This window comes from Aulonocara sp. 'chitande type north' Nkhata Bay, linkage group LG12 (genome assembly GCF_057382095.1).
Source record: "Aulonocara sp. 'chitande type north' Nkhata Bay isolate Kocher_YH1m ecotype deep benthic linkage group LG12, A_spYH_male_GT1.1, whole genome shotgun sequence".
NCBI classification, from domain to species: domain Eukaryota; kingdom Metazoa; phylum Chordata; class Actinopteri; order Cichliformes; family Cichlidae; genus Aulonocara; species Aulonocara sp. 'chitande type north' Nkhata Bay.
The window spans coordinates 7,861,703-7,881,659 of NC_141355.1; the positions used below are offsets into that span (position 1 = coordinate 7,861,703).

At 43.2% G+C, this 19,957-nt stretch overlaps 1 protein-coding gene across 4 annotated transcripts in view; it reads left to right on the forward strand.

The window, feature by feature from the left end:
* Positions 1-19,957, forward strand: part of cux2b (cut-like homeobox 2b) — a 98,017-nt gene that overhangs the window by 52,980 nt on the left and 25,080 nt on the right. For 3 of the 4 annotated variants that reach the window (XM_086313419.1, XM_086313420.1, XM_086313421.1), the window contains one exon: positions 14,293-14,371. In XM_086313419.1, the coding sequence (XP_086169545.1) occupies positions 14,293-14,371 (79 nt within the window). Of the gene's footprint in view, positions 1-12,509; positions 12,708-14,292; positions 14,372-19,957 lie in introns of those variants that run through there. The other variant, XM_086313422.1, reaches the window with a different exon arrangement.

Below are 19,957 nucleotides of genomic sequence, written 5' to 3' on the forward strand. Positions count from 1 at the left end.
ATTAAAGAGTCAAGTAGAAATTTTATCTGTCAAAAAGGTGTGAAACTGCAGAATTTTATTAAATGAAATACTACATTTCTTCAGCTATGCCTCACAAATGTACCTACTAATATATTGCAACCTAATGCCTTTAACAACATCTGTTGACTGATATCAGAATATCTGTTTATGTCATGTCCATAGCGTGCTGAACGACTTTCAAACTTCCATGGCACAAAAAAGGAGGACAACCAATAACAAAACAAACGAATCAGTGTCGCTATCTGCTGGCAGCCAGATTGCTACTTGGAAGAGTAGTATTAAAAAATCGGTGCATCCCTAAAAAAAAATCATAATTTTTGGTTAACTGACCTTTTAAGAAATATCAACTAATAAAATGTGACCGCTGTCATTTTGTCGATCGTCGCCGAGATCTGCTTTTGCAAACATCAGCTGTGCCGCTATAGCCATCTCCTCTGATTAGTCCTCATTCACTCAAATAGAAACGCCACCTCACGCTTGTCACATTGTATATAAGTGATCAGGCAGAAAGCTGGTCATTACAATCATGACATCAAATGCCTGGCAGCGGAGGTCAATCAGTGTACATTAACCAAACAGAGCTCGTTTGTTTTACAGCTTTTAGTGGCATGTTGGCACCAGCGTACATGAGCTTTAGGCTGGCATCCAGCGGGCACGAAGGGCCTCCCAGCAGAGCGGGAGTAAGATGGGTCTTGGCCAGCCCTCTAACGGAGGAATATGAAGGAGATAGAGTGTGGGGTGTTAATGTGCCCCCCCTCCTTTTCAAGCATTCAGCCACTCAGGTGATTTATGTAGCTGAAATTAACTACTTTCACATTTGGCATTCATAAATATCTAAAAGGTATACAGTGATGGACAGGTAACTGCCAGAAAGATGCCTTTTTTTTCCTTTCTTTTTGACCCTCCACACTTTTTTGGTCTTTGACATTTGTCATTACATTTGTGTGTGAGTTGGTGCATAGACAAACACACAGGGAACCCAACCCCCACCTGGTCCTAATTATAGCAGATGAAGCCACATTTCAGTGGCACTCCGGTGATCTGTCATCGACAGGCCCTCACCAGTCTGGCTGGGAGTGATATCTCTCTGTAAAATATGTATGACATCAAAAAGCCTTAAAGGTTATTACAAATTAATAATGAGTAGTGGGCTGGGAGCAGTAAAAAATAGCCTTCCCTTGGTGTCGTGTTTAAATGTTTAATTTAACATGCTCCAGTATAAATGTGGACTGCCTCCCAGCAAGATGTGCAAAGGGCCCCGAGGCCTCGCCAGACTGCTGGAGGTCTGCGGCGTACAAACCCAGACTCCTACGCCGGACTAACGTGCATTAAAAGCGACATTCAGATTAGACTGATTCATGCAGATGTGAATGATCGCCCGTCTGGAGCCGTCAAGTGTTTTTGAAAAGGCGCCTCTTCATCTGCGCCTCTCTAAGAGCATAACGAATGAAAAAAAAAAAAAAAAAAAACACTAAAGGAAGTAGTTTTACTCGCATCAAGCGCAAATTCTCGGAAGACTCGGAGACACAGAAAAGCTCTTTCTGAGCGTTTCTCTGAAGCAAGTCGAATCATTGGCCCTGAACCCCCCTCACAGTAATGTCTGAAGACACTGTACAAAATTGCCTTATTTATGCCTGTAATGTAAGCTGTCTGTTCTACTGTCGCTCATTCTCTGTGGAACCAACGATGGTGGCAGCCGAGTCTGGAGTGAATTTGCCGGGCGACTACCTAGGAAACATCAACAGTCATTAATTATGTAAAAACTCCTCTCATAGTGGGAGCAGAAAAAAGCTGCATACAACTGCAGCGCCTGCTTCTATTAGACTCAATGTACTCTACAATGAGCCCTCGCTGCCTGGGGGCGTGGAGGGATTATCAGCCTACCACCACGACCCCCACAACGACACACACACGGGCTGTACAGTACGCTCACACTGGCACACTAAATGTGACGTTCCATTAAGTTCTGCACAAATGCATGCTTGTGTTTAGCTGCGGCGGAGAGGAGCACAAATCTCTGTGCTTGTCTCTCCTTCCTAGTCACCCCATCATTCACTCCTCTCCTTCGCAGGTCCTGTTTCTTTTCCCCGGCAATTGTCTACTTTCCGGCTTTTTCACTACAATGAATGAGATCGGCAAATCTGACAGGACAAATGATACGGCGTGTTTGTCAGGGAAGGCTGGGTGAAGGGGGCCGTTTGATTGTTGATAGTGCCGCCACCAACGTCGCTCTCGTTCTTCCTCTATTTGGAGCCAAATTAACCGCAGAGCCGTCCTACGCGGGGCCTACCTGAGATCTTCTTCCGAGCCCTTGCGATTGACAACGGCAGATTTATCAAGCAAATAATGGACCTAATTTCTGCACCATGTGTTTCCGATCCGTCTTCTGCCTGCAACAGACGCCGGATTGTTTGGCAGACTTCAAGCCATCTCCACACCGTTCGCTCCTCTGTCAGCTGCGCTCTTCTAACCACGGTTCAAGGCTCGTTCATCAGCGCTGTTCTTTTTAGCGGATGCGGCTTTGGCATGATGTTCCTCCATGCTGAAACAAAGGCAGCGCTGACACCTGTAATTAATTAGGCTATTATGCATTCCGCAATGATAATTGCCTCACTGGAAAGTCACCAGCCTTCTAAGAGGGAGAGAGAGGAGAGGTGGCTGGAGAGCGCTATCCATCATAGAGGAGCACTCGCACTCCCTCTTTCGCTGCCTCCCTCTCCTCTCGTGTCATGCTGTCTCACCTTGACTAGTGTAGGCAGGGCTAGAGAAACACTGTCAACATGTGTCTGGGGGGGCGAGATATGCAGCTGTGCCTCCCCCTTAACTAGAGCTGCTCCACCAGCGGCCTGCCAGGGTCCATCCACTCCAGGGCTTTGGCTCACATTGGCACAGTTACCCGTGACACCCCATCTGTTGTAGCTCTGTTCACTAGGGCAGTACAGTGCCGGGATAATGGGGGCACTTTATTGTTATAATTAGCCCTTACCTACACTTCTCCTCTCTTCTCTTCTCTCCTCTTAACAGTTCTCCCAGCACAGAAATCTAGTCCAGGTGCACTCATTACTACTTTTCGCAGCCCTCCTTCTCAGCACATCAACCGGTGCCTTCATCTTACCCTCAGCACGCCCGCGCTCCCTTCCATCATGCCGTGATGGATACATTTTCAGGAGACACACTTTCCTCAAGGTTTAGGTCACTCGGTGCTTGAAACATTTGAAAGAGCAAACTCAAAGAAGATGACAACTCCCGTCTTTTGAACTACAAAGACGTTCAAAAAAGATTTGTTTTCTCTTCTCCGTTTGTCTCTCGTCGGCTCTTGACTTTGACTTTGCTGTGACTTTGAGGTGTTAGTACGGAGGCTGGTGCTTTTGAATTTTGTTGAGAGGGTGGGAAACACAGTGGTTCTACCGCCTGTTGATGATGACTGGGGGGGGGTACCCAGAAGGCACCTGCTGCCTAGCGGAGACAGCAGGCCCTTTGATCTCGGTTTAATGTCGTGCCATGTTCTCTGTCTCTCATGCAGCGACACGTGCCACGTCCGTCAGGATTACGTCAGCCCCACCTTGATCTGTAGAGGTTTGCTGTCTCTCTCTCTCTCTCTGTCTGGGTCATTATCAGCATACTACACTGGGGCATTGACCTGAAGTCTCTTTCCTCTTACACAGTATATGTAGATTTGCAGTTTTAGCCATGTTAGCTGCTGTAGAGAAAATGATGTTGGTGTATCCACCTTTAGGCTCCAACTGAAGTATCTTGCAACTATTAGATGCAAACCTTAAGTCTTCAAAGGATGACATGTGTCTTTATATCTAACATGATTCTGAATTATTAATTTGGCAAATCTTATATATGATTGTATATAAAAGATTAATGTAGCCATCCTGAGGTTGTCCATTGGTTTTATTTTAAAGCCTTGAGTTTAATATTTTGGCTGTCGCCATCTTGGTTATTTGAACCAAGCAGGTGTAGAAGTAAGTCTGTTTGGGTGAGAGGAGTGCTAACACTAGCAAACCATACTAATAAGATGCGCTGACCCACTTGCATATGTGTTTCTGGGAGTTTTTCTGAAATTTGCAAAAAAAAGGCACAAAAATAGGAAAAAACTAATGTTTGCAACTTGCTATTTGCTGCTATATGCTTTACATATATAAAATGGTAGAATTTATTTAGAAAAACTGGAGCACAGATTTCTTGGATGGGCTGCTCTGTATAATTAACTGCACAGCAGGCTCTAATATTTGTCAGATAATTCCATTAAAAATGCTCCAAATGGCACCGAGAGAGTTGAGAGGTCAGGTGCAGTGGATTGAATTAGTGGATGTAAAGCCGAGCTGAGCTTCAGCCGCAGACACCTGTGTCAGCACACCTGTAAAAGTGGCCACACCTCAAATAATGCATAACTTTAAGCCTTAGAACAGGGGTGTCGAACTCCAGGCCTCGAGGGCCGATGTCCTGCAGGTTTTAGATAACACCCTGGGTCAACACACCTGAATCGAATGATCAGTTTATTACCAGGCTTCTGGAGAACTTCAAGATATGTTCAGGAGGTAATTTAGCCATTTAAATCAGCTGTGTTGGATCAAGGACTCATCTAAAACCTGCAGGACACCGGCCCTCGAGGCCTGGAATTTGACACCTGTGCCTCAGAATAATTTAAATTGATTGGTTTTTTTTTTTTTTTAAAACCCTTCATAACACAAATTTTTTGCACTAGGATATAAACCTGTTTATTTTGTTTGTTTTTTTCTGCTTTAAATTTGTTCCTTGTAACTTAATTTTGGGGGGAGTATTCAAGGAACTGCGGTAGTTCTGGCTTCAGTTTCAGTCCCTGAGTTTGAGCATTAAAACCTAGCAAAGCTTATTATATCTCATCATTCAGACATGTTTTTTTTTGTTAACTGCCGTATAAAATATCTGTGGTAGTGAACGTGGTCAGTGCTAACATGTATGTCAATGTTAACAAGCCCCCAGCAAACAGTTTCTCTCACATTACGGTGAGCATGCTGACGTTAGGATATAGCTCAAAGCATGACTTCCTGTACAGGGTTGCCTGCTAAAGCCTACATGATACTCCATTGTGGACGCAGACTGTAGAAGCCCCGACAGCCAAGTAGTCATTCCTGCTATGCTTCTTCGATGTTCGCCAACTGGATCAGATGCATAGTTGGTGCATTCTAATGTAAATTCTCTATTGATGAGTCTTTAAAAAAAGGCTGGCCTTCGAACATCTGCACAGACCCTTGAACTCCCTGTTTGATGGCTAAGTTTGCATCACTGAGACCCAAGTGCAGCTGAGCAGACTCGCGGACACGGAAAGTATATAACCACAGCCTAATCCAGTAGCAGCTGTAAAATGCTATATGAAAACCTTTCTGCCTTCTTCTCCTCAGGTTAATAGGGTCTTGAAACCTATATTGGATTTTTTTCTGGTGTACACTTTATAAGGTCCTACTCTGCCTCCATTCATTGTACCATTCAAATATCATTCAACTATTCCAATACAGTTGAGCCTCTCCCCTTGGGCTTACAGGCTACCATGAATGGTGTCAAATTTTCACATTGAATTTGTCATTGCTTTTGTTGCAGCATGTATTCACATGAGGAGCGGATAAGTGGTTCAGAAGAATATTGGTTTGGTCAGCTTTGGTCATTTATTTGGCTGAGACGGCAGCTCTGCAGTGGCTGAGTGGCGGCAGCGTCAGTCTTTTGTGAGCGCGGCGCATTGACTGACAGGCACCGCTGATTGGAATTGACGTGGCGACGAGATGTGTGTCAGTACTCTGACTGCTCATCTCACCGGGCACCCAGAGATGGCTGCAGCCACCGCCATGCTGCCACCACCGCTCCAAGATGGGTGTCACCATGATTAAATCTGCCCTCAAACACAGGCTGAATGAGAGCAACTTGATGTATATGTGTGTGTGTGTGTGTGTACGTGGGAGTGCATGTGTGGGTGTACACGGGTCCCTCAATGTCCAGACTGTATTGCAATAGTGTTTACCTCTGACTCTCTCCTCCACCCACTCATCAGTCACTCCTCACCAACTCATCTCTGCGCTCCCGCCTCTCCTGTGAACCTACTCTCAAAGCAAAACAACCGCCTGCAGTGACAGCTGCACAAGTGCTGGGCCTGCATGGCTAAGATCAGATCTCTTTCCTGCTTCTGAGGAGAAAATGATGATAGTTTTCTCTTCTTTTTTTTTTTTGCATTTGTTTTCGTTTTAACATACAGATCACATAAAAGAAACTGAAAGCAGATAACTCACAGGTTTCAGAGGTGTGGACTCGAGTCACATGACTTGGACTCGAGTCAGACTCGAGTCATTAATTTTATGACTTTAGACTTGACTTGAAAAAATGTTGTAAGACTTGTGACTTGACTTGGACTTTTACACCAATGACTTGGGACTTGAATTGGACTTGAACCGGTTTACTTGAAAAGACTTGATATTTTACCCCAAATATAAAATTTAACATGCATATTATATAGAGATTGAAAATGTGACGTCATTCACGGGTAGAACCGCAAAGGATTCTGGGAACTCGTGGCAAGCGGTACTAGCGCACGCAGGCTTTCAATTGAAATCAGTTATACAGCGATAAAAAGAAACACAAAAATGTCAAGAAGCTGTTGTATTATTAACTGCAATAGCCGGTCGCATGACAGCCACGGGAAGCCGACGGGTAAAGAGATCGGTTGTTATCGGATTACGTCGTTGAAGAGAAATTGTTCGAGCCATGTTTCCGAAGTAACAAAGACGCGATGGATGGCCTGGATTGCAGCCATTCAAAGATCAAATATAACGTCCCAGAACACTCCAGCTCACAGGTTAGTCTGCTCCAAGCATTTACACGAAGGTCAGTGTTTTTTAGTAGTTAATACGTCATTTTCATAACATAATTGGTGATATAGGTTACAAGCAAGTCTGGCGCTGAACAGAAATTGTCGCGCTATGCTTCTTTGTTTATTGTGCATAAATAGTAAATTATCCTGACACAATATTGCGTTTCGCTTCTGTTATTATGGTACATTGACAAAAACATATACTTTTATTCACAGGATAAAACAGGTTTTTTGTATCACTAATTGCCCAGTACGATTACAGCATACAGTATTATTGTCACTGCTACATTTCTGTGATGGGTACCAGAAATTATTTCCACTACTAATTAATTACCGTTGAGCTCAAAGGTCCTATTAATAAACGGTTAACGAATGTGTATTTATGACGACGATTTGTGAGACTGGTAAACTTATGATACGTACGATGGTCTTTCGTTCTACACGGTGCATTTCAAGGTCCTGCACCCATCCGTCGGTAAACTGTACCTGGGCTTGTTGCAGTGACCGGAAGTTACTAAACTTCATGAGTGTGTGCACTCACTCCAAGAACCGTATGATTATAAATATGCATATAAATATGCTAAGATGAGATAGCTGACTTCATCTAACTAGCAAATGTTTTCCAGGCTACGTTGGTGATTCAGTTTTTTTTAATATGTATGATATTTTTGTCATGCGATTTTAAAGCTGGTCCTACAACCGCATCCAAGAATAACATGCAGCTTATCTCAGAACTGTCGGTGAAAATTATTCTTGGAGCTAGGTTTAATTGAGCTGCATTTTAAAGAGGTGCAATTTCACAATTTGTGTATATTTTCTAAGTTCACTATTTTGTCATGTGTTGAGAAAAACACAGATTAAAAAATTACATGGTCTAATATTTACATTTAGCATAACTGCAACATTATTTTTTCGTTTTTTTTTTTTAAAGACTCGAAAGGACTTGAAATTCAAAGTTTCAGACTTGTGACTTGACTCGGACTTTTACACCAGTGACTTGAGACTCGACTCTGACTTGCCTGACATTACTTGAGACTTGACTTGAGACTTGAGGATAAAGACTTGAGACTTACTTGAGACTTGCAAAACAATGACTTGGTCCCACCTCTGACAGGTTTCCTCCATGAATTGTCTTTTACAATCGAAATTTTGCTGTGTTTCACAGAGGCATTCCCGTGACCAGTCAGTCATTAAAAAGTCATCTTGAAATTATTTTAACTCTTTTGACCTTTATTTAAGGTTATTTATTTTATTTATTTATTTATTTAAGGCTATAAATTACCGAGTGAGATGCTGAATAATTTTGCTGTAAATGATGATTTACAGATGAAGGACCCACTGACCAGGAAATCCGCACAGGTGCTGATGTCTGAAATAACAATTTGGCTGATGGATGATAACAATATTTTTTTTGTTTACCAGTTTTTGGTTATTTATTTATTTATTCATTTTTTTGGCGCTAGGGAAACAAAGAAATTTTGCATGGAAGCCACTATGAGATACTTTATCAAAGTAATTTTACTCAGGACAGGTCAGAATGAATGTTGTTTATAGGGATGCACCGCTGGGTATCTCTATAAACAACATGCATAGCACAGATAATTATCAGCCACAGCCACGGGTAAATGTCACCTTATTTCCAGAGTGGCAGTCAACAAGTGCACCCCTAAAATAGTATTACCTGCAGACTGGGAGAAGTCAGTCCACTAAAACCAATGTTTGGAAATGTAAAAAAAAATCAAACAATCACTGGGGGTTATATACTGAATATATGTTATAGAAATGTATCTCAGGAAAGAACAATAACGATCGTATTTTGGCTTATCTCCTGTATCAGCTCCAAGGAGCGAATATTTGTCACATATCCAGCAGATTCTTCCGGAAATTCTGGTGACAAGTGGTGCTGTGGTGGTAGTGGGCTTCCCACTGTTTTGTTCTAATAAGCATGGAGCGGGACCGGGGTTGTTGTGACATCCTGTCAGCCTGTGGGCTGGACTGGAGCTCAGTGAGCAGCACAGTAGGATGGACTCCCTCTGATTGTGCGCTGACCTTTGCATCATGGGGAAGATGACAGGTAATTTAGAGGCCTCAGGGACTGCGGAACCATACATTTTCTGTCCCCAAACCACCCCCAGCGACGACCACATTCACCTTGAGATGGAGGCGGCGCATCCGTGAATACACACATGCACACACTAACTCAGAGAGAATGAAATGGCACGCTGCTCACACGGAGGCACAGATGCATATGCAGACATGCTCCAAGCATTCACACATTTATTTGCACACTCTCCGCGTTGACACCCGCCCAACACCCCCATCATTGTCGCACACTCTAATCACCTGCATCATCACAACCCATCCTCAAACAACCAAATCACAGGGGGTGGCAAACTGGTGAGGCAGAGGGGGGAAACGATGATTTAGTGTGATAATTGCATAATCACCAGTTGTGATAATTGTAATTGATGACTGCATAATTGCTAATTGCGCTCTTTATGGGAACCTCTCTTTTCTGTTGTCTCTCTGTCTCTCTCTCTCAGCATTGCTCAGTAGCCCTTCATGCTGCCTCCTCTACTTCATTCTTGACTTGTTCTCCTTTATTTATTCCTCTCTCTTCAGCACATGCTAGCTATTTCTCACATACACACATAGACACTCACTAGTGGGCACTGTAAGTATTCTCAAAGGCTTATCAGTAAGTATTTCCCAGCAGCCTTGTCCCAGAGGCTGTGCTCTGCCCACTCCGCTGCTGCGTGAAGAGTTATGGAGAAGCGTTAACAGGTTTCCTTTGTCTCTCTTTTGCTGCTCTGCCTCAGGCTTTATTCCTCTTTGGAAAATCAACCTGCGGCCAAGCCCATTCCCTTGGTAGCCATATCCTTAATCATGAAATGGGTGAAAACAAAGAAAGAAATGTGAGCCAAACCCAGGGCAAGAGCCATATCACACAGCCAAAAGAGGAGAAGTGATTTGGTAGTTATAGACCTACCTTGAGCTGCACCTGTTCTTACAGGTCCTGATTTTTGGCAAGCTGTTGTCATCCTGAGACCAACAACACGCCTGGAATAACTGCCTCAGACCAAAAAAAAAAAAGAAAAGAAGAAGGATTAAGAAAAACAAGCTATCCGGTACTTAAGAGCAGTGTGAAGGTTTTTTTCTCCACACTGCTGCTACAGCTTCACTAATATCATGATATTATAAAAGCACAAGTTTGGACAGTGTGTGTGTGTGTGTGTGTGTGTTAACATAATGCCAAGGAGGAAAACATCAGTTTAAATAAGCAACTGTGGCTGCCATTCAAAATCTTGGAAGGGTTATAAGGCCATTTCCAGACAGGTTGCAGTCCTGGGCACCTGCAATGAGAGATGATTCACAAGTGCTAAACCTTCAAGGCAGATGCCAATCTTTACAGGAGTGAATGTTCCAGCAAATTCGCCCCAAGATTAAACCGTGCAGTGCTGAGAGAAACTAAATAAACCCCGAACATTACATCTCACACTTACATCTCAGGCCTCGGTTAGCGTTTTAAAATTCATAACATTAAAATTAAAAAGAGGATGAACAATTATGGCTTTGTGCCTAGTAGTCGTAGCAGCTACTTTTGGCTGTTCCCTTAATCACAATTGGTGACCACAGCTGTAGCTCCCTGCATATCTGGCAGATTTTTATGCCAGCTTCACTTCCTGATGTGTCCCCCAAGAGATTTGTCTGCTCCCAGGATTGAATCGGGGTATTTAACTTGTTAGGCAAATGCGTAAATCATACACTACGGAACCACTTGCCAGGAGAAAGTCTCTTCTCACTAAAACAACATGGCATCATATCTTAGGTTTGTAAAGTTGCATTTGAACAAACCATGACACTTCTGGAAAAATGTCCTTCAGACAAACGTGACAGACAAAGTGGAGATGTTCGGCTTTAATGCACAGTTCTAGGTTTGGTGAAAAGAACATGCAGAATATTAGCACAAAGGGCTCATACCAACTGCCAACCACAGTGGTGATGTGGTGATAATTTGGGCTTGTTTGGCAGCAAAGAAACTGGGCACCTTGCAGTCACTGAGTCCACCATGAACTTGTCTGTATACCAACGTATTCTTGGGTCAAATGTAAGCCATCTGTCTGACAGATAGAGCTTGGCTGAAAGTAGGTTATGCAACAGGACAACAGCAGCAAAATAAAAGAATCAAGATGATCTCCACAGCATTTTAGCGTTGGTAAAATTAAACAGAAAAGGGTTCCTTCAAGCTCCAAAAAGTTGATTCTGTTCATCTGGATGTGGCGTTTTCAGTGGAGGAAACGTTTCGTCACTCATCCAAGTCTCAGCTGATTGCAGGTTTCCCCAATCTTATAAACAGTACATTTGCATAATGATTGAAACTAGCACCACTGATGAACAATGGGCTGTGAGGTCAGCTTTTTGATTAATATGCAAATTGTCATGACCATCGATCAACAACCATTTCTTCAAGTTATTTCTGCTAAAGGTGATTCTACAAGCTACTAAATAATGGTTCTGTAGTTTTTCCACAATCTGCTTCTGCATGTTGGCTTACTTTTTATTATATAAACAATGATGTGGTGTAATGTCAAATGAGCTGTTGTTCAAGTGAGTTTGCATATAAATAATTGTAAGATTTGGTTTATGTCCTGGTGTGAAAAACCATAGTATTAAGAGGGTTTTACTGTAAATTTAAGTTGAAAAGAATGTGATTCATATGGATATTTAAAGTGTATGAGCAAAATATATTTTTTTATTTAACAAAGCAGGATTTTTAGTTACATATTACGTTGGTGACATATCTGGCAGTTTAATATCTAAGCTAAAACTTGGGTAACAATGAAATTGCACGTTAGTAAGTGACAAAGCAAAGTTAAATCAGCAGCATAAACACAGATATTTGACTGAAACATAATTTTGAGTCAAATAAAATTTATCTCTACATTTAAAGGATGCTAGAAAAAGTTTGGGTTAGCTAACAAAGCAGAAACTTAGCTGTATTATTCATGTTTATACTTCTAACCTTTCTCAAATGTCCTAATGCATTCCTAAACATAGCAAGTTATCCATAATACTGGTGTGTTTGTCGCTATCCAGGAGTTCAGGATAGTCTTGGACAGGTTTTTCTGGTAATATTTGCCTAGCTCACCTGTGTTTTCATGGTATAACAATGCAAATGCAAGAAGCAATTCCACATTTTAGTGTCATCAAAGATTAGTCAACGTAATAATACTGTAGTAGCAGACTGTGAACTAAAGCTGGCACTGGATCTTTGTGATGTCATCATAAACACTGATCGGCTGAGGTACTTGTGATCCCAGGGGTATCATACAAATGCTGGTCCCTGTGCACCAGCTCCATATGCTCATATCAGTTAGACTTGTGGCTCGAAAAGCCCACGTGCTTGACTGGAGGTGGATTATCGTGGTCCTGAGGATGACTCTGTGATTATGCACAACACCTCAAAGTGCTTTGAGGAAAGGTAGATTTGTGTGGGGGTGTCTTTACGCAGAGCGGACACTAACTTGAGAAGGCATCAGACGGGCGTGTGATTGATGTCTTTGCTAGCGTCTGTAGGCAGGTTAATGGTGTGATTGTGAAGGTAATCTTCGTGTTCTCTCATTAAAGGATGATGGAGGGCCAGCAGACCCTGGAAGATGGAGCCTTGGCTGGTGCCTTCACAAGGAGCTCGGGCTTTTTACATATGCAGTTGGGAGTCTCATTTGATGTATATGCTTTGAGGAAGGCACGCCAGCCAGCAGACTGTCAGTGAAAAGTTGATGACTAGCTGTGGGATCAGCCACCCTGCTGTAGTGGCCATGTAGATGAGGTGTAAGCTCAGGTTGGTGATAGTTTGTCTTGGTGTCACAGAGTGGTGTTGTTGGTTTGCTCATTGTCACGCTGAAGAGAGGAGAAGGAGACTTTTTAGTTACTGCCTCAAAAACAAGCTCTGGGTCACCAAACTGCTCCTCCTCGGGAAGCAAGCATAAAAACAGTGTCTCATCATTGGGAATAAAGCCCGCCTCAGCTGAAGCAGCTCAGTTGTTGATGTACTCATAAGCAAAAGATAAAGCCGGAACGTTATTTATGGTGCCATTGAGCTTCACGCATTTTCACTGTTTGTGCACCAACATGCCAACATTAATGTCATGTTCCAAAGGGACAGGGGAGACGGGTGACTGGGGGAGGATGGGGGCAAATGGAGGGTGGTGGGAGGGTTAAATATGGGTAGAGCTGAGTGAAACAGAACAGCATAGTGTAGCAGGCAGCTGACTGAGAGCGGCAGACTATTGCATCTGTATTGATTGGGCTCCAGCCTTTTCCATTTTCCATGAACTCCTCGGAGCTGCTCCAAGTGGGAGTGATGGGGGGATTTGCCTGATCTTTATGATATTTCTTTAAACATGATGCTGTCGTTATGCCTCCCTGGGGAAGACACCAGCCATTTCCAGTAAATCAAAGGCTCTGCGTCCCTCGCTGTTTTCCACACACCTTATTTATAACCCCACTAAACCGCCCCCAACACATTGCCACCATTCTCATAAGTGTTTTCTGCCTTTGCAAAATGAATGTTTTTTCTTTTCTTTTTTTTCCTTCGAGTGCAGCCGTACTGATGAGGAGGGGCTTAGCCATACTGCACACTTGACCCACTGTTGTGGAGTCCATTGAGCCAATTCAAGTCTGTAATCAACAGTGACAGAAATGACACGGACAATAGATGACAATAATTTGAATTCTATCTGCTTTTGGAGTGGGGGGCCATTTGAACAAGCCTGATCTGATTTACTGTTGCATGAGGACATGGAGAGGCAGATTCTGACTTACGAAAACAGGCCTGAGGTCTTAGCGGGAGCTGGGAGCAGAGTAACCCACATACCCACTAGTGCAGGTGCCCTCTCCATGGGGCCAGGTGGTAGCTAATTCACTTTCTTTGTCCCTCCTAATGAATCGTTAATTGGTTTGCATCACCCGCAGCGCCAAGGATAGCAGGTGCTGAGTGCTGCTGGTGATGGAGGCCACTGGCAAGTCTCCTCGCACACACCAGCACCTACATTTAACAGGCCAAATGTCACCTCGCAACATGTAGCATCTTGGCAGTGACACAGCAAGGACATGGTCATAGTTTATACCTTGTTTCTCTAGTTGTCGCAGATTATGTACAGTAGAAGCCACGCAGCATTTTTCTGGTATGCACATATAAAAGACAAGCAGAAATGTTTGATTTATCGGCAGGATGCTGTGAGGCTGACCTTTGCTCTCGCTACCATTCATTTATTGCGAGCAATAGGAGAGTTTGCATGCTTTCTGCTCTGTGTAAAAGCGTCAATTTAATGCCTGCAGTGCAAATATTCTGTGCATTGTGAGTTAGTCGTGTGCCAGGATCCTATCAGTCCGTGTTTTCCTTAATGGCATCTTCTCCCCTGCAGGTGGTTGCTCTGAACAAGCGCAGTAAGGAGGCAGAGTCTGCGTTCCTGGGAATCTACAAACAGCTTATCGAGGCCCCAGGTGAGTCTCCCACTAAGACCTGAGATGTGCATCTTCACAAACAACAGCAGCGGCAGCAGCATAAACACCGGCGTTACTCCTAGAATTATGTCTCTCCCTTCCAAGATCCCTCCCCAGAGATCAATTCCCTATCACTGGACCAGGCCTCTAAGTGTACACGCAGAGACATATCATGCATATGTGAAGAAAAAAAGTAATTTTCTTACCATAGATAGATATGGTGGAACAGTATATGATACAAGATGCATAAAACCCTATAGCCTGTGGCTCTTATCTGTTTTTCAAAGTCTACGCTCTCAGAGCGGTTTCCAAAACTCTGCGTGAGGCCACTTCAAAACCCAGCACTGGTCCTTGAGTGTAGCCTGGCTGAGGGGCGAACACATCCTTGAGGAGCTTTGCTGTTGATTGTGGAGGGCCAATTAAAATCCCAACTGAAGTCTGGCTCTGTGCGGAACGCGGGTCTGATGAGGCCAATGGGGGGAAAAAGGGGGGAAAGACAGTAAGTAAGAGCAGAGGAAAGACATATTGCGTGTTTATTTAGTTGTTATTTCAATGCCACGCAGGGCACATGTACTGTATTGCTCTTTGTTGCAGGAGACGGCAGCAAAACGCAGCCCAATCTCAGTCTAGATCAGAGAAACACTTGTGGCAGGAGTAGAGAATGCTGTTTACAGATTCAATGAATACAAGATAAAAGTCTGCGTCAGAGAAATAGCGACGGCGGCAACTGACTTTTAAAGGTCTCCATTTTTCCTTGAAGTCCCCTGCTTGATATTGCACCACCACACACATGCACACACCCACACACATACACTCTCACACACTTTGAATGGAGTTATTTCCTTGATAAAGATAGTTTTCTTTGAAGATGTATTCAGTTTGATTTTCTGACCTATACCTTTTATATCGAGGCCTTAATTCAAGCCTAGGAGGGTCTTGTGAGATATATATTGTCAAAAAACTCTCTCAAGTAGCAAATAGAGTCAACTAAGAGTTATGTTATGTTCAAGAACAAAGACTGATAAATTAAAAACAAAAAAAAAACAAAAATCAAAGGCTGCTGTCATCCAACACCTGCTGTTAAGAAAAAGCATTTGTTTGCAGGGTAACGACTATCTTTTTTCTATCCGTGTTTCTTTATATCGAGTGTATTTATTCACCCCGCCTGTGGTCATTATATCGAGTATGCAGGAGTAGACATTTCTGTATCAGGTTACATCAGGTGACGTAGCGCAGCCAGCCTCCTACCTCCATTTGACCTTATATTTACAAAGGGAGTCTGTTTCACTGTAGCACTGCGACTCATACAGAGTGAAGCGAGTTGTTTTCACTCTCAGCACTCCGCAAAGGTCAGGGAGTTAGCTATGGTACTGAACACCATGAGGCAGTCATTGTTTGTAACTCCACGGGAGCATGACTTAATACGGTTATAACTACTCAATGAAAACTGTAATAACAGCGTAATGATAACCTTACGTTTAGTGCAACATTGATTTTTTTACTCAGCTGAGCAGCGGTGACAAAATTACAGAATGAAGCTGACAGAAAAACTAAACTTAAAAGTAATTTGTAAGAAGAATTTTCAGAATTTGGATTACATGCTATATGTACTACTAGTATTACTACATTACTCTCAAATAAAGGTGTAGCCTCCTCAGTATTCATTAAAGGTCCTGCTTTTTTACAATCTCAAAAGCATCACTCTCTACACGGCTGTCTGCACTTTTTTACCACAGTGACAGTCACCGTGCTACCCACTGCACTCATGGTGTCACAGCTTTGTGTTTTTTAACTTGTAGGTAAATTGTGACTAGCAATCAAGGTACTAATTGGGGCAAAATGAGAAGAGCACTCGTGAAAAATAATACTATTTAAAAAATAAACAATTGTGAAGTATCTGTCAAATATCAATTCAGGAAAGCTCTGTATGCTCATCTGTTTGTCTGTTATTCACCACAATAACCTTGCCATGGTTGATGCCATTTGGATGACCCGTTTTCATATTTAGATGTATTGCCTTTTGTTATTGCCTGGTCTGTGAGTAGCGCCATACATGCACACAGAGCCATGTTTTTATTTGGCTGTCTTTGTGAGGACAGCCTCTTACCTCTAAGTTTAACAGTTGAACAAAGTGACAAGACTGTACCCGAACCAAATTTGAACTTTCCCTTTAAAATTAAGCTCTTAAAGTTGTCTGGATGCTCCAGCTCGCTGTCTTCCCATTCTGCACAGCTACATTTTTAACAGGCACAGTCACATAACTGTTCTCAGTAACATCTGACACATTTATAGGGCATCTGTAAATTGTAACTGTGACCAAAGGAAGTTAGGTTACACTGAATAAACAGGCTTTTTAAAGGAGAACTAAATAACTTATTTTTTTGCTCCACTTGCCACTCATAAAATATTACATTATCCTGTAATGATGTGGCCAGGGTCTCCATGTCTGTCTGCTAGAATGTCTCACTCTGCAGTTGCCTACTCACTGTCACATGGTGTGGTTTGATCACAGCAGCCAAATCAGTCAGAGCACTGAGTGCTTATGTTTTTGGGCCTTGCAATATCTGCCATCTGTGAGAAGGGCCTACAGTATCCTGTGCGTGTTTGTCACTGTACATCTTGCTGCTTGTGTCCAAGGTCACCCCTCCACCCCACACACCCCTCCCCGCCCACCTCTCGCTAGAATGGATGACTCCAGGTACACCGGAGGACAGTCATTTGGCTGTGGCCCCACTTCATTTCTCTCTGCCCCTCAAACACAACAGTGAGCTTTCCCACCATTCCCCCAACAAACGCTACAGCTCATGTATTTTTAATCTTTTGACAGATGCAATTATTCTTTACACGCCGTGCTCGTTAATCTTAATGCAGTTATTACTATTCATTGCAGGACGTTTTTCCCCTCCTATTATTTTATTTGAAAGTGCCTCTCCTTCAGTGTGTGTGTGTGCACGCTCAGTGTGCGCCGGCACCAAGCCTGTGGTCCAATCAGAGCGGGCCGACAGCGGAGTTAATGAATGCAAGAAGAGAACAAGGAAAGAAGGGGGGAGGGGCCCACGGTGCAGAGGCTCAATAAGTGACCTGTTGTATATGGATATTATTAACATGTGGTCACATATCAGTTATTCACTTTGCCACGCACGCTATCGGCTCCAAAAAGCTGTATCCATTACAGTTGCGAGATTCCAGCGTGATAATGCTGCGGTTTGTTAACGCTCCTGTTCAGATTGCAACAGTAAACTCAGAGCAGAAATAACTTTTTGATGCGAGTGATTGAAGTGATTTTTTTCATCTCCTTTCATGAGGCCCCTAAGCCGAGATGTCAATCCGCTGGAGTGTTTCATTAGCGTTCTATATTTTGATTTGCCTGTGACATCTCCCCATGCTGTGCAGTGTAACTCCTACCCAGTCTGGGGCTTGAAAGAGGCCTGTTAACAGTGTTTCCCTAACAATGTTTATATCACCTCCACATGGTTTTGATCAGCGCACATAAACACCTCCTGATCACTGAATGCTGAAAAACAGTGGCAGCTTCTGCCTGAATTCATCGGTTTCCCAGAGATGCTCCCGACTTCGTCTCTGTCTTCTTCCTCGCCTTCTCTCCTGGAGTGTGCGAGTGCGCGTGCGTGCCTGTTCGAGTGGCATTTGAACGTGTGCGTTTGTTGCCACCTCTGTGAGAGCAAGGAGGCCCTGTCGCCAGGGGCGTAGCCCTGAGACTGACGCTCCAGGTGTTTGCTCTTCCTTTCCTCCTCGTAGTTCACACACTCATCCCTCAGGATCCACCCCGCTCCCCCTCTCCTTTAGAACACATCGCCTTTTATCTGAGCGGGGAGCTCACTGAGACTTTCTGAAGATTCTGATCTGAATACACCCCTCTAAGTGTGTATGTGTGTCTGTGTTGGGGCCTACGGCGTGTCTGATGTGTGTGTCTATTTATGTGGAAATGTTATGACAACAGCGCTTGCTAGTGGTGACCGCGAGCACTGCAGACGAGAGCCCAGGCACAAGCAGCTTTTTTGCCACATTAAGGCGCGCGTCGTCTTGTGTTAAGAGATGCTTGTAAGTGCCTCACATATTCGCATCAGATTTTTCCCTCGGCTATGAGATTATCTGAATGCAGCACGCTGACCTTAGTAATTCAGAGTCGTTCAGATGCATAAAGAATAGTTGTCCTTCTTCAACCTCCCATATACAAATGCGAGCACCAGCAAGAGAGGCCTGCAAGGCACGGCGAGCTGGCTTTATTGTAATTGTGCAGCTGAGTACCTACAGTCAGGAGGAGAGTGAAGGAGAAGTGCCTTGTGCATTTGTGGCAGTCCTGTTGGAAAATAAGGGCATATAAAAGCTGATGGAAAAATGAAAGCTCTCTGGGCGGGACGAGATTATGCACAAGTGATTAATAAGAGCAGTAATAAACAAAGGCCCAGGAGATGTTTGAGGTGCTTAATAATGCATTATGTTCATAAAAGAGCCGGGGCCTCTCCAACTGATCCCTGTGGAGTAAGAGACCCCAGAGGGACCAGGAGAGTGTGCTCTTAAAAGACAGCAGCGTGTGTGTGTTTGTGTGCATGTGTGTAGGAATGCATGTGTGTGCGTGCGTGTCTAACCAAAGTATTCAAAAAATTTTTTAAACAATAGGCCGGTATATTTGATGAGGTTATATCATTGTGATTTGTCTTACAAGTCTAATAAAACAAGACTGGGAGGTAGGTGGTTTTATCATTGTCACATTTCCAGTGAAGTTTGGTTTGGATGTTATTGGCACATCTTTTTTTTCACTGCAGCATCTCGTGTTAATTTTAAATGCTGTCTAGCTCTACTCTTTGTTCCAAAGCCCCGGTCTTTGTTCTGAGCTTTAAAATGTCTCGGTATTGATGTCATTCCTTCTTCGTCCTTCAGTCTGTCAAACAAAGACGCAGAACGGCAATGAAAAAGAACAGGTTAAAAAGTTTCTCTTTCAGCTTTGTTTTGTTCGTGCACACAAAAGCCTCCGCTTCCCACAATCATATTTTTTCATTCCACCTTCTATCTTTTTTCATTATTTTTTTATTTATTTATTTTTTATTTTAGCGTTTTCTCACTCCTGCCACATCAAGGTAAAGCGAGACTTGGGTTTGCAATCTGAATATCAAATGCTCGTTGGTTTAAAATACGCCACAAAAGGAACAAAGTTATGTTTCTGAATTTGCTGCAAGTGGTTTGTGTTTCTTCTAATCAAAACTAATCTTTGACTGGTTGCGGGAAAGAGGCACCGTTTTATTCGATACATCTTATGTCACGATGCATTGTGTGCGAAGGTGAGAGCGAAGCTTTAGTGTTCTGTCAACCTAGTTTTAATCCTTGACAACAATATTACAGCAGTCTTGCTGTTTGTTGCAGCAGCGTCAGAGCATGTTTATGGACCTTGAAGTCCACTCAGAGGGAAAAAAAAAAACAAGACTGTTTTGAATGAAAAGAAAAAACCTTGGAGCACAGCCTTGTAAATTAATTTGTTCGTGTTGTATGATGGGAACACAGCTGGCCTCATTAACATGCGCACAACAAATAATTATAGCTTCTTTTTTTTTCTCTCTCTCTTCAGCCAGC